General features: G+C 47.4%; 1 protein-coding gene across 1 annotated transcript in view; it reads left to right on the plus strand.

Moving 5' to 3' along the window:
* The first annotated feature begins 856 nt into the window (after positions 1-856).
* The window catches only part of LOC134346167 (uncharacterized), a 39,010-nt gene continuing 19,550 nt past the window's right edge, over positions 857-20,316 (plus strand). The window contains exons 1-2 of the mRNA XM_063047481.1: positions 857-1,215; positions 19,435-19,552. Coding sequence (XP_062903551.1) covers positions 979-1,215; positions 19,435-19,552 — 355 coding nt within the window. The 5' untranslated portion in view covers positions 857-978. The remainder of the gene's footprint in view (positions 1,216-19,434; positions 19,553-20,316) is intronic.

Consider the following 20,316-nt stretch of genomic DNA (forward strand, 5'->3'; position numbering starts at 1 on the left):
AAAGGCCTTCTGAAAGTCCAAATAAAACATCCGCTGCGTCCCCCTTTATCTATCCTACTTGTAATCTCATCAAAGAACTTCAACAGGTTTGTCAGGTAAGATTTTCCTTTAAGAAAACTGTGCTGACTTGATCCTATCTTGTCCTGTGTCACCAAATACTCCATAACATCCTTAACAATGAACTCCCAACAACTTTACAACCACAGAGGCCAGGCTAACTGGTCTATAATTTCCTTTCTACTGCCTTCCTCCTTTCTTAAAGAGTGGAGTTACAATTCTCGCTATGCCAGAGTCCAATGATTTTTGCAAGATTATTACTAATGCCTCCACAATCTCTACCATGACGTCTTTCAGAACCCCAGCAGTTCATTTGGTACAGGTGACTTACAGTCGTGGAAGAAAGTTTATGAACCCTTCAATATTTTCTCTATTACTGCATAATTATGGCCTAAAAGGTGATCAGATCTTCATGTAAGTCCTACAATTAGATAAAGTGAACCCAGTTAAATAATTAACACAAACAGTATACTTTTTCATTTATTTATTGAGAAAAATGATCCAATATTACATGCATTTGTTGAAAAGTATGGTAACATTTGCTTTCAGTCATGTTTGTGATACAGGCATTGGAAATGAGATGCTATCGCAATGTCTTGGGCATCTCATACTTGGACCACATCACAAATGAGCAGGTCCACAAGACCATCCAGCACCACATTGGCCCCCATGAGAACCTTCTCACAACGGTGAAGAAAAGAAAGCTGAGATGGTATGGCCACGTAACAAGATCCAGTGGCCTTACAAAGACCATTCTACAAGGAACTGTGGAGGTGAAAAGTAGGAGAGGTAGACAGAGGAAAAGATAGACGGACAACATTAAAGAATGGACAGGGAAAACACTTGCGGTGACCCAGGTTCTGGCACACAACCGCGACAGATGGAACAGACTGGGGCAAAGCTTGTCATGACGGTGCCCCAATGACTCCACCAGGAGCTAAGTGTGTGAGGAAGGAAGGAAGGATGTTTGTGACCCCCTTGTACAGCAATAACTTCAACCAAATGCCTCCAGTAACCGTTGTTCAGTCCTGCACATCGGCTCGGTGGAATTTTATGTCATTCCTCCTTACAAAACTGCTGCAACTCTGGGATATTGGTGAGCTTCCCTGGATGAACTGCTTGCTTCAGGGCCTTCCACAGCATTTCTATAGGATTAAGGTAAGGACTTTGACTCAGCCATTCCAAAATGTGAAATATCTTCTGCTTTAACCATTCTTTGCTAGACTGACTTGTGTGATTAGTGTCATTGTCTCACTGCATGACCCACTTTCTCTTGCGCTTCAGTTCATGAATGGATATTCTGACATTTTCCTGTAGAATTTGCTGGTGAAATTCAGAATTCATAGTTCCATCAATGATGGCAAGCTTTCCTAGTCACAAGGCAGCAAAACAGGCCCAAACCATGACACTGCCACCACCATGTATCTAGATGGGATGACGTTCTTATGGCATAATGCAGTGTTTGCTTTTCACCAAACTTAACACTTCTTAAGCTAAAAAGCTCTATTTTAAACTCATTTGTCCACAGAACATTCTTCCAATAGCCTTCTAGCTTATCCACGTGGTCTTTAGCAAACTTTAGATGGGCAGCAATGTTCTTATTGGAGAGTAGTGGCTTTCTCCTTGCAATTCTGCCATCATTTTTCAGTACTTGCCTGATAGTAGTCTCATGAATACTGACATTAGCCAATGCAAGGAAGGCCTGTAGCTCCTTAGATGTTACCCTGAGGTTCCTTGTGACCTGGAATATTACACGCCTTGCTCTTGGAGTGATTTTTGTTGGTTGACCGCTCTTGGGGAGAGTAATAATGATGTTGAATTTCCTCCATCTCCAAAAGCTGAAAGTTAGTTCACAAACTTTCTAGTACTACTCTATGTACCCTTAATTCTTTCAGCTTTTTGGGCACATTCTCTCTTGAAACAGTAAATGCACTCACTTCTCTTCCCTCACACCCTTCAAAATCTGGCACACTGCCAGTGTCTTCCACAGTGAAGACATGCAAAAGACTGATTTAGTTCAACTGTTATCTCCTTGTCCCCTGTTATTATTTCGCCAGCCTCATTTTCTAGTTGCCCTCTATCCATTTTCATGTCTTTTATTTCTTACATACTTGAATAAGTTTTTACCATCCATTTCGGTATTGTTTGCTAGCTTGCTTTCATATTTCATCTTTTCCCTCCTAATGATTCTTTTAGTTGCTCTCTCCAGTGTTTTAAGAGCTTCCCAATCCTCTATCTTACCATTGTTTTTTGCTTTATTGCATGCCCTCTCTTTTGCCCCATGAGCTATGCCTTCTTTTTTCAGCCATGGTTGCACTATTTTGCCATTTGAGTATTTCATTGGTTTGCAATACATCTATCCAGCACCTTCCTCATTTTTCCCAGAAACTCATGCCATTGCTGCTTTACTGTCGCCCCTGCCAGCATCTCCTTCCCAGTTACTTTGGCCAACTCCTCTCTCATACCACGGTAATTTCCTTTACTCCACTGAAATACTGCTATATCAGACTTTACTTTCTCCCTATCAAATTTCAGGTTAAACTCAATTATATTGTGATCACTGCCTCCTGAGTGTTCTTTCACATTAAGCTCCCTAATCGCCTCTGGTTCATTACATAACACCCAATCCAGCACAGTTGGAATTGGATGCTGCCTGGCCTGCTGCGTTCCCCCAGCATTCTGTGGGTGTTAGCTGATCCCCAGTTGGCTCAATGACAAACTGCTCTAAAATACCATCTCATAGACATTCAATGAACTCAGTCTCTTGGGATCCATTACCAACCTGATTTTCCCAATCCACCTGCAGGATAAAATCTCCCATGACTATCATAACATTGCCGTATTGACACACCTTTTCTACTTCCCATTGTAAACTGTGGTCCACATCCCAGCTACTGTTGGGAGGCCTATATGTAACTGCCATCAGGGTCCTCTTACCCTTTCAGTTTCTTAACTCAACCCACAATGATTCAAAATCCTCCGATCCTATGTCACATCTTTCTACTATTTGATGCCATTCTTTACCCGCAGAGCCGCACCACCCCCTCTGCCTACCTTCCCATCCCTCCAATACATTGTGTAACCTTGGACATTCAGCTCCCAATTACAACCATCATACCTGACAATCTAAAAGTGCAACAAGATCATCCACCTTATTTTTTGTACTCCATGCATTGGGATATAACACTTTGAGTGCTGTATTTGCTACCCTTTTTGATTCTGCGTCCCAAATGCACTGATATCACGCTGCTGGCTGCAATTTTGTCCTATCAAATGCCTGCTCTTCTTAGCAGTTTGACAGCATGTTTTCTTTGCTTTTTCACTATCCATCCTATCCTGAGTCTCTTCACTACGGTTCCCACCTCCCTGCCAAATTAGTTTAAACCCTCCCAAACAGCTCTAATAAAATTGTCCGCAAGAATATTGGTCCCTGTCAGGTTCAGGAGCAACCCGTCACGTTTGCTCAGGTTATATCTCACCCAGAAGAGATCCCAGTGATCGAAGAACCTGCACCAACTTCCCAGCCACACACTTATCTGCCAAATCGTCCTGCTTCTGCCCTCACTGGCACATGGAATAGGTAGCAATCCAGAAATTACTACCCTGGAGGTCATGCTTCTCAGTTTTCTGTCTATGGACTAGCCTCTGGATAAAAAAACTGCCCCTCTAATTCCTATTTAATCTGTCCCTACTCACCTTGATGCTATACCCTGTAGTTTGCTATTTATGCTATATTTACGCTCTATTCTTGGTTGGTGCTGCTGTAACGAAACCCAATTTCCCTCGGGATTAATAAAGTATATCTATCTATCTATCTTCTTGATTTACCCAAACGGGGAAAAGACAGCACATTCACTCATACTTTTCCCCACCTCTGTATGATCACTCCTCAATTTCCTATGCTCCGACGAAAAATATTCCAACCTGCTCAACCTCTTTCCATAACTCAGTCTCTCATCTCCAGGCAAAATCCTCGTAAATCTCCTTAACAGTCTTTCCTGCTGAATAATATATGTCCGATACGTGGATAACTAAAACTGAATATCCTAAATGTAGCCTCACCAAAATCTTGTAAAACTTTTACATAACATTCCAAATTTTGTACTCTGTGCCCCTGACAGACGGAGGCTAGAGTGCCAAAAGGCTTATTCCCCATTCTGTCTACCTAAAAGCACCACTTTCAGGGAACCTTGGACTTGTACTCCTAGAACCCTCTATTCTATGACACCCCATTCACCTGTAAATGATTTTATTTGTCTCCCGAAGGTGCAACACTACACACTAATCTGAGCCAATGTTCTTTTTTGTCATTCCTTGGCCCACTTACCTAGCTAACCAAGATACTTCACCAAGAATGCCTGCTGCGTTCACCAGCAACTTTTATGTGTGTTGCAAGATACTTCAATAATCTCTTTGACAGGAGCTCAGTGTGAAACCCTCTTGCTGTTCCCGCTCTTACTACACTGTTGAGCCAGAAGGGCCTATTCTGCACGGTATCTCTGAAAAAATAGTAAAATAAATAAACTTATATCCTAGTATTTTACCATCCCCTCCCTATTAATACCAGCCTGGACCTTCTGGTCTCCTGCAACTTTGCCCTTGGCACACATGGCCGCGGGTCTGCCAGGAGGAAAACGTTTTTCACCAGTATCTAATCTCAAGTACGTACATCCATGCACATCTTCTGGCTATTACCACATTCCAAGCTGACACCATTTTGAGTTACACATTTTAGCATCTGTTGTGCATATAACTATATAACAATTACAGCCCAAAAACAGGCCGTCTCGGCCCTTCTACTCCGTGCCGAACTCTTACTCTCACCTAGTCCCACTGACCTGCACTCAGCCCATATATTATGGAGCAGATTTTGAGGGAAAATGTTTACCCGTTTGGAAAGGATGGAAATGCTTAGGAATAATCAGCGTAGCTTTCTGCGTGGAAGGTCATGTCTCATGAATTTGATTACGTTTTTTGTAAATGTAATCAAGGACGTTGATGATATGGAATTCAGTAACACCTTTGATAGGGATCTGCATGATAGGTTGCTATGGATTGCATGGCATCCAGAGAGAGCTAACCAACTGGATAATGAATTGGCCTTATGGCAGGCAGCAGAAGATTATGCAGGAATTTTTTTTTCAGATTAGAGGCCCATGACTAGTGGTGTTCCCCAGAGACTGGTACTGGGCCCATTGCTGTCTGTCATCTATATCAGTGTCACAAACATCAGAAAGTCTGCAGATGCTGGAAACCCAAAACAACACACACATAATGCTGGATGGAACGCAGCAGGCAAGGCAGCATCTATGGGAAAGAGTAAAAAGTTTTGGGCCGAAACCCTTGATCAGCATTGGAAAGAAAGAGGAGGTCAGAGTAAGATGGAGGGGGAAGAGAAGGAAGAAATACAAGGTGCTCGGTCACATGTGAAACCGGGAGACGTGGAGGGGGTGAAGTAAAGAGCTAGGAAGTTGATTGGTGAAAGATGCAGGGCTGGAGAAGGGGGAATCTGATAGGAGAGGACAGAAAACCATGGAAGAAGGGGAAGGAGGAGGAGCACCAGAGGGAGGTGATGGACAGGTAAAGAGATAAGGTCAGAGAGGGAAACAGGAATGGGGAATGGTGGGGGAGAAGTGGGGCATTACCAGAAGTTTGAGAAAGTGATGTTCATGCCATCAGGTTGGAGGCTACCCAGATGGACTATAAGGTGTTGCTCATTTAAACTGAGTGGCAGTAGATGAGGCCATAGACAGACATATTGGGATGGGATTGGGAAATAGAATTGAAATGGGTGGCTACCAGGAGATTCCACTTTTTCTGGCGGATGGAGCATACGTGCTCAGTGAGGTGGTCTCCCAATCTATGTCAGATCTCACCAATATACAGGAGGCCACATGAGGAGCACCTAATACAGTAGATGACTATAAAAGACTCTCAGGTGAACTGTCATCTCACTTGGAAGGACTGTTCGGGCCCTGAATGATAGTGAGGGAAGAGGTGTAGGGGCAGGTATGGCACTTGTTCTGCTTGCAAGGAAAAGTACCAGGACAGAGATCAGTGAGGAGGGATGAATTTACAAGGGAGTAATCCCTGCAGAAAGTGGAAAATAAGAGGGAGGGAAAGATGTGCTTGGTGGGAGGATCCCCTTGTAGATGGTGGAAGTTATGCTGAATTATGTGTGAACTAATTCAGTGGAGGCTAGTGAGAACCCTATCCCTGCTGTGGTAGTGGGAGGATGGTACACAAAATGAAAGGGATACGGGTGAGGGCAGCATTGCTGGTGGAGGAAGGGAAGCCCTTTTCTTTGAAGTAGGAGAACATCTCAGTATTACTGGAATGAAAAACCTCATCCTGAGAGCCGATACAGTGAAGATAGGGGAACTGAGAGAAGGGGTTGGCATTTTTACAGGTGACAGGGTGGGATGAGGTGTAGTCCAGGTAGCTGTGAGAATCAGTGGATTTATAAATGGTATCAGTAGATAGACTGTTTCCAGAGATGGAGACAGAGTGATTGAGAGAGTGAAGGGGATGTGTCGGATATGGACCAGGTAAATTTGAGGATAGGGTGCTAGTTAGAGGCAAAGTTGATGAAGTCGACAAGCTCCATGTGGGTGCAGGAAGCAGCAGCAACACACTCAACAATGCAGCGTAGGAAAAGTGGGCAACAGACACCAGTGTAGGCTTGGAACTTAGACTGTTCCATGTAGCCACCAAAAAGGAAGGCATAGCTGGGACCCATGCGAGTGCCCATGGCTACTCATTTTGTTTCAAGGTATGGGAGGAGCCAAAGGAGAAATTATTAAGAGTGAGGACAAATTCTGCTAGACAGTTGGTTAGTACCTTTGCAAATGACACTAAAATACAGTGGATGGTTGCATTCAGAGTGAAGATGACTATTAGGATTTATAGAGGTATCTTTATCAGCTGGATACATGGGCTGGGAATTGGCAAATGGAATTTAGTTTGTATAAACACATGGTCTTTCACTTTGGGTAGACAGATTGGTATAGGATAATCACAGTCAATGTTAAGACCCTGGGGAGTGTTGCATAACAGAGGGATCCCAGAGTACAAATGCATGGTTCACTGAATGTGGCATTGCAAGTAGAAAAGGTGGTGAATTAGGCTTTTGGCATGCTGGTGTTTTTCAGTCAGGGCACTGAATATCATAGTTGGGATGTTATGTTATGTTATGTTGCAGTTATAGAAGTTTTGTGTTTATCGTTAGTTACCCTTCTATGTGAATGATGTCATTAATCAGGAAAGAGAGCAGAGGAGATTAAGAGATGTTTGCGGGCTTGAGGGACTGAGTTCTGGAGAGAAGCTAAGCAGGTTAGGACTTTTATTTATTGGAGCAGGAGACTTTAGAGAGGTGTACAAAATTATAAGGGGGACGTGGACAAAGATAATGCATACAGTCTTTATCACCAGGATTGGGGAATGAGGAATTAGAGAACAGTGCATCTCTATACTGGGAGAACTCGGCAGGTCCGACAGAATCCATGGAGGGCAATGTTTCAGGTCAGGACCCTTCATTAGGACTGGAAAGGAAGTGGGTAGAACCCAAAATCAAAAGCTGGTGATAGGGAGAAGGAGGGAATACAAAATGGCAGGTAATAATGAGACCAGATGAGGGGGAACAGGTGGGCGAGGGTGGGGCATGATGTAAGAAGCTGGGAGATGGAAGACGTAAAGGAGTGAAGAAGAAGAAATGTAACAGGCGTTGAAAGTGGCCCACGGAATAAAGGAAAGGAGGAGGGGAAGTGATGGGAAGCTCATCAGGGCTGGTGAATGGGGAAAAAAGAGAACAGGAAGAGAGAATATGGTGGAGGGTAGAAATTACGGAAATTCGTGAAAGCACGAGGTTAGAGACTGCCCAGGTGGAATATGAAGTGTTGCGAGTTTGGCCTCAGTGGCAGCAGCGAAGGTAACGGACAGATATGTCGGTGTGGGAATCGGATGCTGAATTGTAACGAAGAGACACCTGATCGCCTGAACATTGAATTCTCCAACCGCCGGGAATTTCAGCCCCGCCCCCACTTGTTCTCTGCTGCCAAGGTGGAGAGCAAACCAACCGCAACTTCTGCTGTGGAAGTCAACCACCGCCCCCTCTGTTTGTCCCTTTCGTTTCTTCTATCTACGTAAAACTAGTGTTACATGGACAATCTCTGCTCGTGGAATCGAAACTGATGAGCAAATCAGAAAGTATATCTGCAGGACTCGGCCCAGTCTGTGCAGAAGGGATACAGTGCAGTACTTGAACCGGTCCAGGACGGCTTTTCCCTGCATATATCGCTACTCAACATTAATGTCAACTCGAGCATTTGTCTGAAAACACAACGGAGCTCCGAGCACGGGTACTTTAATCAACCCAGTGAGGTTTAGAGTCTGACCCACGTACAGACAGCGCAGTGGGGATTCCCACTGAGACCACTCGAACCAGCGCTGCAGTCCCTCGTCAGCTGCAGACAGACAGACATCCGATCTACAGGTGAGTGAAACAGGTTGCCTGTGAGGGAGGTAGTGTGTAGTTGTGTGGGGGGCTGCATAGGTGGGGCTGTTTCTGTAAGACGCCAATCGTTGGTTGAAATTTATTTTTTTCCACTTGGGTGTAAATTGAAGAAACCAAACCGCTCCTTGTTCACTAAGCAACTAAACGCTCAATAACAATCTGCTTTGCGCTATTTTATTGTAGTGGGTAAATGTGAGTTCAGACCACAGAGCAGTTCAGCACAGGAGCCACTCATTCGGACCTGGTGCCTGTGCCGACCAGGATGCCAATGGAATCGCATCTTGTTTTTTTCAAAAAGTGTCTAATTTGTTTTCACTGGGAATGCCTACAATGCTTACGTAAATTAAGTTTTAATTGTACCTGGGCATACATTTACTGGTGCATTTGACAATAAACTTCATTTTAGACTGGCCCATGGACAAAGAGATGCAGTTGATAGATTTGAAAAGTTGTCACAAATAAGGTGACAGTCTCTTGTAGTTGAGGGAGGAACAATTTCTTTGAGCTACGTGTAATGGTTACAAATCTTCCCATCATCGGACCAACCTGTTCGCACATATGTTACAGACACCCAGGTTCAACAAGTGATGAATTTAAATCCGCATTGACATACAAGAGAAAAATATGCAGATGCTGGAAGTCCAAGCAACACACACACAAAGTGCTGGAGGAACTCAGCAGGCCAGGCAGCATCTATGCAAAAACAGTACAGTCGATATTTCCGGCCGAGACCCCTGGGCAGGACTGGAGAACAAAAATCTGAGGAGTAGATTTAAAAGGGTGAGAGGAGACAGAAACACAAGGTGATGGGTGAAACTTGGAGGGGGAGATGAAGTGAAGAGTTTGGAAGTTGATAGGTGAAAGAGACCGGCTATGGAGGAAAGGGGCGGGGGGGGGGGGCGGAGAGAGCACCAGAGGGAATCGATGAACGGTCAAGGTAGTAAGTGAGAGAGGGAAAAGGGGGAGGAATTAGTGAACGGGGGCAGGGGCGGATTACCGGTAATTCGAGAAATCAATGTTCATGCCATCAGATTAGCGGCTACCCAAAAGAAATATAGGGTGTTGTTCCTCCAACCTTGGTGTGGCCTCATCACGACAGTGAAGGAGGCCATGGATAGACATATCTGACAGCACATAGGTACTCGGCGAAGGTGTCCCTACACCTCCTCACTCACTGCCATTTAAAGCCCTAAACAGTCCTTCAGGGGGAGTCGACTCTTCACCCGTGAGTCTGTTGGGGTGATATACTGTGTTCGGTGCTTGGGGAGGGGCCTCCTGTATATCGGAGAGAGCCGACGTATTGGTAGACCGCTTCTCCGAGTACATATGCTCCGTCCACCAGAAAAAGCAGGATCGATATGTCTATCCACGGGCTCCTCCACTGTCGTTTTGAGGCCACATTTAGGTTGGAGGAGGAACACCTTGTATCCCGCTTCGGTAGCCTCCAACCTGATTTCCCGAACTTCTGGTGATGCCCCCATCTCCCGCCGCCTCCCCACTCCCCCCGTCCCCACTCCCTACTCCTGCCCATCACTACTCCCCACTCCCCCTCCTCCCCATCATCACTCACCACTCCCTCCACTTCGCCCCTCGTCGACACGAGACACTTGACACTCCTCCCCTTCCTCCCCGTCCCCACTCCCCAGCCTCCTCCCCGTCCCCAATCCCTACTCCCCCTCCCCCCGTCCCCAATCCCTATTCCTTCCCCTCCCCCGTCCCCAATCCCTATTCCTTCCCTTCCTCCCCGTCCCCAATCCCTATTCCTTCCCTTCCTCCCCGTCCCCAATCTCTATTCCTTCCCTTCTTCCGCGTCCCCAATCCCTATTCCTTCCCTTCCTCCCCGTCCCCAATCCCTATTCCTTCCCCTCCTGCCCGTCATCACTCGCCACTCCCTCACCTCCTCCCCAACATCACTCGCCACTCCCTCCACTCCTCCCCATCACCACTATCCAGTCCCTCCCATCCTCCCCTCTCCCTCCTCCTCACTCACTCCCCCCTCCCCACTCCCTTTCCCTCCTCCTCACTCCCCACTCCCTTCCCTCCTCCACACTCCCCCCTCCCTTCCCTCCTCCACACTCCCCCCTCCCTTCCCTCCTCCACACTCCCCCTCCCCTCCTCCTCACTCCCCACTCCCTTCCCTCCTCCACACTCCCCCTCCCCTCCTCCACACTCCCTACTCCCTCCCCTCCTCCTCTCTCCCCACTCCCTTCCCTCCACCCCACTCTTACTCCCTCCTACCTTCCCCACTCCCCACTCACTCTCCCCCTCCCCTCCGCCCCACTCTCCCTCCCTCCCATCCTCCCCAGTCCCTCTCCCTCCCATCCTCCCCACTCCGCAATCCCTCCCCTCCTCCCGACACCCCTTCTCCCCTCCTCCCCACTCTCTCCTCCTCCCCTCCCCTCTCCTCTCCCTCCCCTCTCCTCCTCCTCACTCTCTTCCCTCCTCCCTATCCCCTCCATTCCTCCCCACTCCCCACCCCCCACCCCTCCCACCTACCTACTCCCCACTCCGCCTCCTACCAACTCCATACTCCCTCCCCTCCTCCCCTCTCCCTACTCCCTTCCCTCCTCCCCACTCTTTTTCCCTCCCCTCATCCCCACTCCCTCCTCCTCCACACTCCCGTCTCCCTTCCCTCCTACCTACTCCCCACTCCCTCCCCTCCTGCCAACTCCCTCCCCTCCCCTCCCGCCCACTCCCGACCCTCTCAACTCCTCCCCACTCCCCACCCTCACCTCTTGCCCAATCCCCACTCCCTCCTCTCCCGCCAACTCCCCTCTACCTCCCCTCCTCCCCACGCCCCACACTCCCCTCCTCCCCACACCCCACTCACTCCCCACACCCCTCGTCACCCTGCCCTCCTCCCCTCCCTTCTCCCTCTCCTCCTCCTCACTCTCTTCCCTCCTCCCTAACCCCTCCATTCCTCCCCACTCCCCACCCACTCCCTCCCCTCCGCACTCCCTTCTCCCTTCCCTCCTACCTACTCCCCACTCCTCCCCACTCCCTCCCCTCCACCCCCTTCCCTTCCTCCCCATTCACCACTCCCTTCCCTCTTCCCAACTCTTTCTCCCTCATTTCATCCCCACTCCCTTCCCTCCTCCCCACTCCCCACTTTCTCCCCTCCTTCACACTCCCCATTCCTGCCCCTCCCCCCCACTCCCTTCCCTCCTTCTCCCGTATCCCCTACTCTCCTCCTTCCCCCACTACCTCTCTCTGCTCCGCTGACATCCTCCCCACTGCTCGCATCCGCCTCCTCTACCTCCCCCCTCGTGCTCCTCTTCCCCTCCCCCTCTACTCCCCCTCCCCCTCTACTTCCCTCCTCTTCTACCTCTCCCACCTCTACCTCCCACCCTCCCCCACCTCTACCTCCCAATCTCCCACAACTCTACCTCCTCTCCTCTGCAACCTCCCACTCCCACTCCGCTACCTCCCCCTCCTCTACCTACACCCTCACACCCCTCTACCTACAGCACCTCCCCACCTCTACCTTCCCCCTCCTCCTCTACCTTCCCCTTCACCCTCCTCTCTACCTTCTCCCTCTCCCTCTCTACCATCCCCCTCCCCTCCTCTGCCACCCCTCCCTCCTCTGCCACCCCCTCCCCATCCTCTACCTTCCATCCCTCCCCGCCTTACCTTCCCTCCTCTACCCTCCCCCCTCCTCTACCTTCCTCCTCCTCTACCTGCCCCCACCTTCTTCCCTCCTTTACCCTCTTCCCTCCTCTACCTCCCCCTCCTCTACCTTCCCCCTCCTCCAACTACCTTCACCTCCCCCTCTACTTCGTCCCCTCTACCTCCCCCTCCTCTACCTCCCCCCACCTGACCACACTCCCCCTCCCTCTCCCACACTACACTCCCCTCCCCCTCTCCCTCACCACCCCCCCTCCACTCTCCCTCACCCCCACTCCTTCCACCCCCTCTTCCTACCCCGGTGGGGAACCGGGTTGTTCACGGGGCCGTACCCCAAAGGCACATGTCTGTCCGGCCACACCCGGAAATATCAAATCAGCAGGCCACATGGTGAGTCTGAGAACGAGCACCCATCGCCCGTGGAGAACCGTAGTGTGACCCGTCCTGACAAAGGGTCTCGACCTGAAACGTTGACTGTACCTCTTCCTAGAGATGCTGCCTGGCCTGCTGCGTTCACCAGCAACTTTGATGTGTGTTGCTTGAATTTCCAGCATCTGCAGAATTCCTGTTATATGACTTGTACACTTTCATCCAAAATGTTTACATAAATCACAAACTACAAAGGTCCCAGCATTAACCCCTGTGGCATGAAACTTGACACAGGCCTTCATTTTGAGAAGTACCCCTCTTCCTAACTCTAAGCCAGTTATGTATCCAATTTACCATTTCTCTCCAGTCAAGCATAACTTCCCATGCACAAAGCCATGTGGACTCCTCCTAATGAGATTGTCTATCCCAATATTGTTAGATCCTGTCCTTCAGAATTCCCTCCATAACATCCGCTCTACTCATATCAGACTGACTGGTCTGCAGTTCCCTCGCTACCTTAAATGATGGGACAGCAGTGAGTACCCCAGTCTTTGGAAACTTCACCTATGGCTAATGATAAAGAAAACATTACCGTATGGGCCCCTTCAGTTTCTTTATCCAGTCTCCCACAACGTCGGAGATGCTCTTCGTCAGACTCTGGGGATTTATCCACCTTAAAGCACTGTAGGGCTGCCAATACCTCCTCCTGATAATATGAATTTCCTCCAATACATCTCCATTGTTTCCCTTAACTCTTCGAAACCATGACATTTTCCTCGGTAAACAATGAAGGGATATACTTATTAAAACTCCCATCTGCAACTTTCTGCCGTGCTCCCTTGTGTTGTTTATATGGCCAGAGACTACTTGGGATTTTCCTCAACCTTTCCAGCCTGATCCATTTCATACCTTCTTCTGTGAATCTCCTGGTTCATCAATGGCTTCCTGTTTGGCAAGACTCAGTATGTTCTCAAAAATACACACTTACCCACACAAGTCTCGATGAAGTCAGTGAAGGCTGTGGCAGTCTTTCAGATCTAAGATGAACCCCTGAATATGGTCTAGTTGATTAACTCAATGCAGTCCTGTAAGTGTTCTTCTTCTTCCCTTGACTATCCCTTCGTTGTCCTTCGATTTTTCTTCATGTGGACTCTCAGAGGCTGATGGGTGACCTGATAGGAGTGTATTGTGCTATGGGTGGTACAGATAGAGTCTTTTTCTGGGAATTTCAAATACTGGAGGGCATCGATTTAGTGAACAGAGGGATGTGGATGATGTGCAGGCTGATGGGATTTTTATAACATTGTTCTATATTCAGCACAGATATGGTGTTGCAGGAAATCAGCATCCATCATTAGGGACCCCCATCACACAGGACAAGCTCTCTTCTTGCTGCTATCATCAGGAAGAAGGTACAGGAGTCTCAGGGCTCACACCACCAAGTTCAGGAATAGTAACTTCCTCAACCATTAAGCTCTTGAACCAAAGGGGATAACTTCATGCAACTTCACTTGCCCCATCATTGAAATATTTCCACCAACAATGGACTCACTTTCAAGGACTCTTTATCTCATGTTCTCAATATTTGTTGCTTATTTATTTATTTATTATTAATTTCTTTTTGTATTTGCACAGATTGTTGTCTTCTGCACTGTGGCTGAATGCTCAAATTGGGCAGTATTGTATTAATTACATTATGGTTATTATTCTATAGTTTTATTAATCTTTAGGAAAATTATAGGAAATTAATCGTTAGGTTGTATTTGGTGGCATATATGTATCTAATTACAAGTTTACTTTGAGTAAGTTGCTTTAGCGGTGAAACACCATAATGGTCAGTTACAGATGGGACTAGATCTGAGGAGATGCAATGCCAGTTATCACGGGGGAACCAGAAAGGAGGTTCAGAGATCAGACTGTGGTGCAGACAGAGGTAAAGAATCTCCCCTGACACTGATTCCAAAATAATACCACCATCTGCACAAAAATGTTGCCTCTCAAATTGCTCTTAAAGTTTTCCCATCTAACATTAAACTTATGCCCTCGGTTCTTGATACCACAACTCCAGTGAATAAAAATCAGTGCATTTGCCTCATCTATGCCCCTCATGATTTTATTCACCTCTTGTCTCTTACACTGTAAGGAATAAAGTCCTAATTAGTCCAATCTCCGCCTATAATTCAGTCCCCCAAATCCTAGCAGAATCCTTTTCTCTGAACTCTTTCCAGTTTAATAACATTTTTCCAATAGCAGGCTGACTAAAACTGAACACAATACACCAGATGTGGGCTCACCGGTGCCTTGTGCAAATGTATCATGCCCTCCGTACTTTTATACCCGGTGCCTTGACTTATGAAGCCCAGCATGCTAGAAGCCACCTTCTCCACCCTGTCAGCCGGTGCCTCTATTTTCAGTGAACCATGTATTTGTAGTCCAAGGCCCCTCTGCTCTATAACACTCCCCAGGGCCCTGATATTTACTGTGAAAGTCCTACCTGTTTAGACTTTGCAAAACACAACATTTCACACATACCTGAATTAAAACTCTTATTTGCCACCTTCATTGTCCAGTCTACCACCTATGTTATTGTTGTAGAACATAGAAATCTGCAGCACATTACAGTTCTTTATTTTTCTGAGCTCCATGTACCTATCTAAGGGTCTCTTAAAAGCCCCTATTGTTTCAGCCTCTATCACCATTGCTGGCAGTGTATTCCACGCACCCACCACTCTCTGTGTGAAACCTCTGTGTCATGATCAACCTTACTAACCATGTCTTAGTCATGTCTAAACTGTTGATATAGATGACAAACAGCAATGCCCACTGTCAAGCTCAAAGGTATACCAAAATTTATGGGCATTTGGTCTGAGAAACAAGCTTTCGGAATCCCTCTCTGCTTCCTACTATCAAATAAACTGTGTATCCAGTAAGCCAGATCTTCCTGTATTCCATGTGATCTATTCTTTCTGAGCAGCCAACAACCTGAAATCTTCTCAAAGATCACAGGACATAAGAACAGAATCAGGTCATTCAGCTTGTTGAGTCTGGTCCACTGTTCAATCACGGGTGATTTATTTTCCCTTTCAACTCCGATTCCCCTGCCTGCTTCCTTTAACCTTGACACCCTTACTAATCAAGAACCTATCAACCTCTGGTTTAAATATATCCAATGCTTTGGCCCCCAAAGCCATCTGTGTCAATGGATTCCACACATTCACCACCCACTGACTGAAGAAATTCCTCCTCATCACTGTTCTAAAAGGATCTCCTTGCATTCCGACATTGTGCCCTCTGCTCCCAGACTCTCACACGAATTGAAACATCCTCTTCACGTGCACTCTATTTGCTCCCTTAAATATTCAATAAGTTTCAATGAGATCCCCCTAATTCTTCTAAACTCTGTTGAGTACAGGCCCAGACCCATCAAATGCTCATCATACATTAACTATTTCATTCCCAAAATCATTCTCGTAAACCTCCTGTGAACCTTCTCCAGTGCCCACATATCCTTCCTTATGGGGCCCAAAACTACTCGCAGTGTATCACTTGTGATCTTATCAATGCCTTATTGAGCTCAGCATAATATACTTGTGTTTATATTCTAGTCCTCTTTGAAATGAATGCTAACATTACATTTGACTTCATTACTATCAACTGAACCTGCAAGTTAACCTTCAGGGAATTCTGTACTAGAACCCCATATTATGACTCCCAAGTCCTTTTGCACCTCTGACTGATTTCTGAATTCACTCCCCATGTAGAAAATAGTCTGTGCCTTTAAATTTGCACAAACACTGTACAAGGGATGGACCCTATAACCAGAAAGCCCCTGAGTCAAACTGATCAGAATTGAACTGTTACTCAGGGATTGTCAGCCACATTTTCCCTAAATCTGTAATGAAATAAATCAGCAATTTCCTCTCAATTTTCAGCAATTGCCTCTCAATTTTCAGCAATTGATACACTTGTAAAACAGACAATCCAGCACATGGCATGCTGGGGGTTCCAGGACAGCTGATCTTGCCTACTATTGGATGCTACTCCTATTAGTATCTCACCACTTCCATTTCACTTTTTTCCATAGAATATGAAGCCCATCAATGCTTTAAGCTCAGTGAGTTCATGTATTATGCAATAAAGGTATTCAAACTCAATGAGTTTCAGGGAACTTGGGAAGCAGAACCTGGTGAGTTTCAGCCGGTGTGTTTCAGGCCCACTCTCCAGACCCTGGCTCTGTACACACTCACAGCCCACATTCAGCATCCTGGCTCCAGCTCCAGATCCCAGCTCTGTCCACACACAGGACCACTGGTCCACACTCTGGAGCTGGGCTCCTCATGCACACTCTGTCCTCGTTATTGGTCCACACTCCAGACCTGTCCTCTGCCCACATACCCTGTGTGCAGCCACAGTACAATTAGCACAGCCTCACAAGTAGACACCTTGCAGATGGCAAAGACTGGTAAAGTAATAAGCGAGTTAGATGTCACCCGACTGGTATTTTGAACATGGGATTATCAGAGTTTTAATGTATGAGGTTCTAAGATTGGGCTTATATTTACTTCTTACTTTCAAAATATATATTTTTTCTGTTTTTTTGCACAGTTTTTAATCTGTTCAATATACATATAGTGTAATTGTTTTACTTATTTATTATGATTAATATTTTTTCTTCTCCTTCCATATTATGTATACATGCAGTGCCGAACAGGCCCTTCCGGTCTTCTGAGGCTGCGCTGCCCAATAATCTCCTGATTTATTCCTGGCCTAATTATGGGACAATTTACAATGACCAATTATCCAACCAACATGTACGTCTTTGGAATGTGGAAAGAAACCAGAGCACCTGGAGGAAACCCACACTGTCACGGGAAGAATGTACAAACTCCTTACAGACAGCGGTGGGAAATGAACCCAGGTCGCTGGTACTGTAAAGCAATCTGCCAACCACTATGCCTCCATGTAGCCCATATATTTTATCCCTAAACAGGAACTTCTCTAATACTTTGCCTCATGTGCTACACCTTCCATTTCTCACACATGTACATGGCGGACATGCTCTCCAACATGGGATTTGGGGAGGGAATCCGGAATTGGATCAGACTGCTCTACACAGACATCCGTAGTGCAGTCCAGGTCAACGGGTGGGAAACAGACAGCTTCCCCATCAGGTCTGGAGTCAGGCAGGGCTGCCCTCTCCCCTGTCTTGTTTGTGTGCTGCATAGAACCCTTTGCCGAAGCCATCAGGAGGGATGAGGGCATAAGAGGGGTGACGCTGACAGGCAGTGGAGGGACCCAAGTGAAAACCGCCCTGTACGTGGATGATGTCACCATTTTCTGCTCTGATCCGAGGTCGGTTCGCAGGCTTATTAGCACCTGCGACCAGTTTGAGCTGGCGTCGGGGGCCAGGGTCAACCCCATGAAGAGCAAAGCCATGCTTTTCGGCAACTAGCCCGACCGATCCAGTGTCCCCTTCACCATCAGGTCTGACCACGTGAAGGTGTTGGGGATCTGGTTTGGAGGGGCCGAGGCATGCAATAAGAAATGGCAGTAGCGGACTGCCAAGGTGAAACAGAAACTGGGACTGTGGGGAGGGCGCTCCCTATCGATAACGGGCAAGAACCTGGTCATCAGGTGTGAGGTGCTCTCAGGGCTGCTGTACTTGGCGCAGGTGTGGCCCATCCCCTGGTCCTGCGGCTCAGAAATCACCTGAGCTGTCTTCAGATTCGTCTGGGGATCCAAGATGGAGCGTGTCAGATGGGCCGCCATTCACAAGTCCCTGGATAATGAGGGCAAAAACGTTCCCAATGTCGCCCTCACCCTGATGGCCAGCTTCGTCTGTGGCTGCATCAGGTCGAGCGTGGATCCCAGATACGTGGGCACCAAGTACCACTATGTGCCCGTGTTCTACCTGTAGTCCTGGCTACGAAGGATGGGTCTGGCTCCACTCCCGCGCAACGCCCCCGTCAGCTGGTCGTTGCCGCCATACCTGTCCTTCGTGGAGAAGTTCTTCCAGGTCAATGCCTTTGACCACAGGGCCATCAGGCAGTGGTCAGCACGTAATGTCCTGCAGACACTGCAGGAGAAGGACATGATGGACACAGTGGGGTGGTTCCTTGAGCAGACCGTCCAGTTCATCTGGCAAAATACCTCATCACCAGATCTCACCAACAGGCACCAGGACCTCGCCTGGCTGGCAGTGAGAGGGGCCCTCCCAGTCAGATTCCTCCCGTACGCCCGGATCATCGTCTCGACATCCCGGTGCCCAAGGCAGGACTGCAGTGAGGAGGAGTCTGTGATCCACCTCTTTGCACACTGTCAGTTCGCAGAGAGGGTGTGGAGGAGGATGGACGGGCTAGTGTCACGTTTTATCCCCAGCAGCTGCGTAACAGAGGACTGTCTGATCTACGGGCTGTTCCCGGAGACGCACACGGAGACCAATATCCGGTGCTGCTGGCAGATCATCAACTCGGTGAAAGACGCTCTTTGGTCGGCCCGAAACTTGATGATCTACCAGCACACGGAGATGTCCGTGGGAGAATGCTGCCGACTGGCACATTCTCGGCTGCAGGAGTACGTGCTGAGGGACGCACTGAAACTCGGTGCAGCCACCGCAAGGGCCCGGTGGGGAAGGACCACGCTTTAAGGTTCTTCTCCGGCGGGAGTGGGAGGGGTCGGGTGACGGGGAATATACCCCTCAACAATGGTGGGTAAAGATAAACCAACAAAGTGCCACGTGAGTGCTGTAAAGTGTGGAAATATATAGAATGTAATGGTAATGTCTGTAAAGGATTGAGAGTCATTGAATGGTTTATTGTAAATAATTTTATCTTTGAATAATTGGTTAAAAAAAGTTACACCTTCCATTTCAGGTCACAGAGTTCCTAGCTCTCAGTGCAATGATGTGTGAAGTCGTGAAAATGGCTACCCTGGGCCGTCCTTTCCAGCTGGGAATGCTGTACGACTGCCGGTCAGACACTCTGATCCCAGGTATTGGAAGATCATGGTCAATACAGTGCGGTAGATTCAGTTTACAGACCGCAAGGTTGTGACAAGAACTCTGTAAATTTCGAAGTCGTTATGCAAATAGATAAGGATGCTTTGGGATTAAAGCTCCTAAAATGTGATAAGGTCGATTTCAATGTCATAAAATAACACCTGGCAAAGTCAATTGGGGGCAGCTACCTGCAGCAAAGTCTCCAGCAGACAAGTAGGAATCATTCTAAAGAGAAATCAAAGGTACATTTAATGTCAGAGAAATGTATACAATATACATCATGAAATTCTTCTGCTTCGCAACCATCCACGAAAACAGAGGAGTGCCCCCAAAAGATGAATGACAGTTAAATTTTAGAACCCCAAAGTCGCCCCCAGCTCCCCTCCCTCCCGCACATAAGTGGCAGCAAGCAACAATCAGAATTCAGGGTAAATGTGTTCCAAAAGGACGAAAGGCAAGTTCAGTAAACGCAAGAAAAGTTGGATGTCAAGGACCGTCCATGGAGTCAGATCACGTAAAATTATCCCTTGTCTGAATTCGCCAAGGAGAAGCACATTGTTCAAAAATATTAGATGTTGTGATGGTGATGTTCTAGTATGGCTAATCCAATAAGGTAGAAACATAGAAAACCTACAGCACAATACAGGCCCTTCAGCCCACAATTCTGAACTGAACATGCACTTACTTTAGAAATTACCTAGGGTTACCCATAGCTCTCATTTTTCTAAGAGGTATCCCATAGAAGGCAAGGAGGTTG

This window comes from Mobula hypostoma, chromosome 5 (genome assembly GCF_963921235.1).
Source record: "Mobula hypostoma chromosome 5, sMobHyp1.1, whole genome shotgun sequence".
Lineage (NCBI taxonomy): Eukaryota > Metazoa > Chordata > Chondrichthyes > Myliobatiformes > Myliobatidae > Mobula > Mobula hypostoma.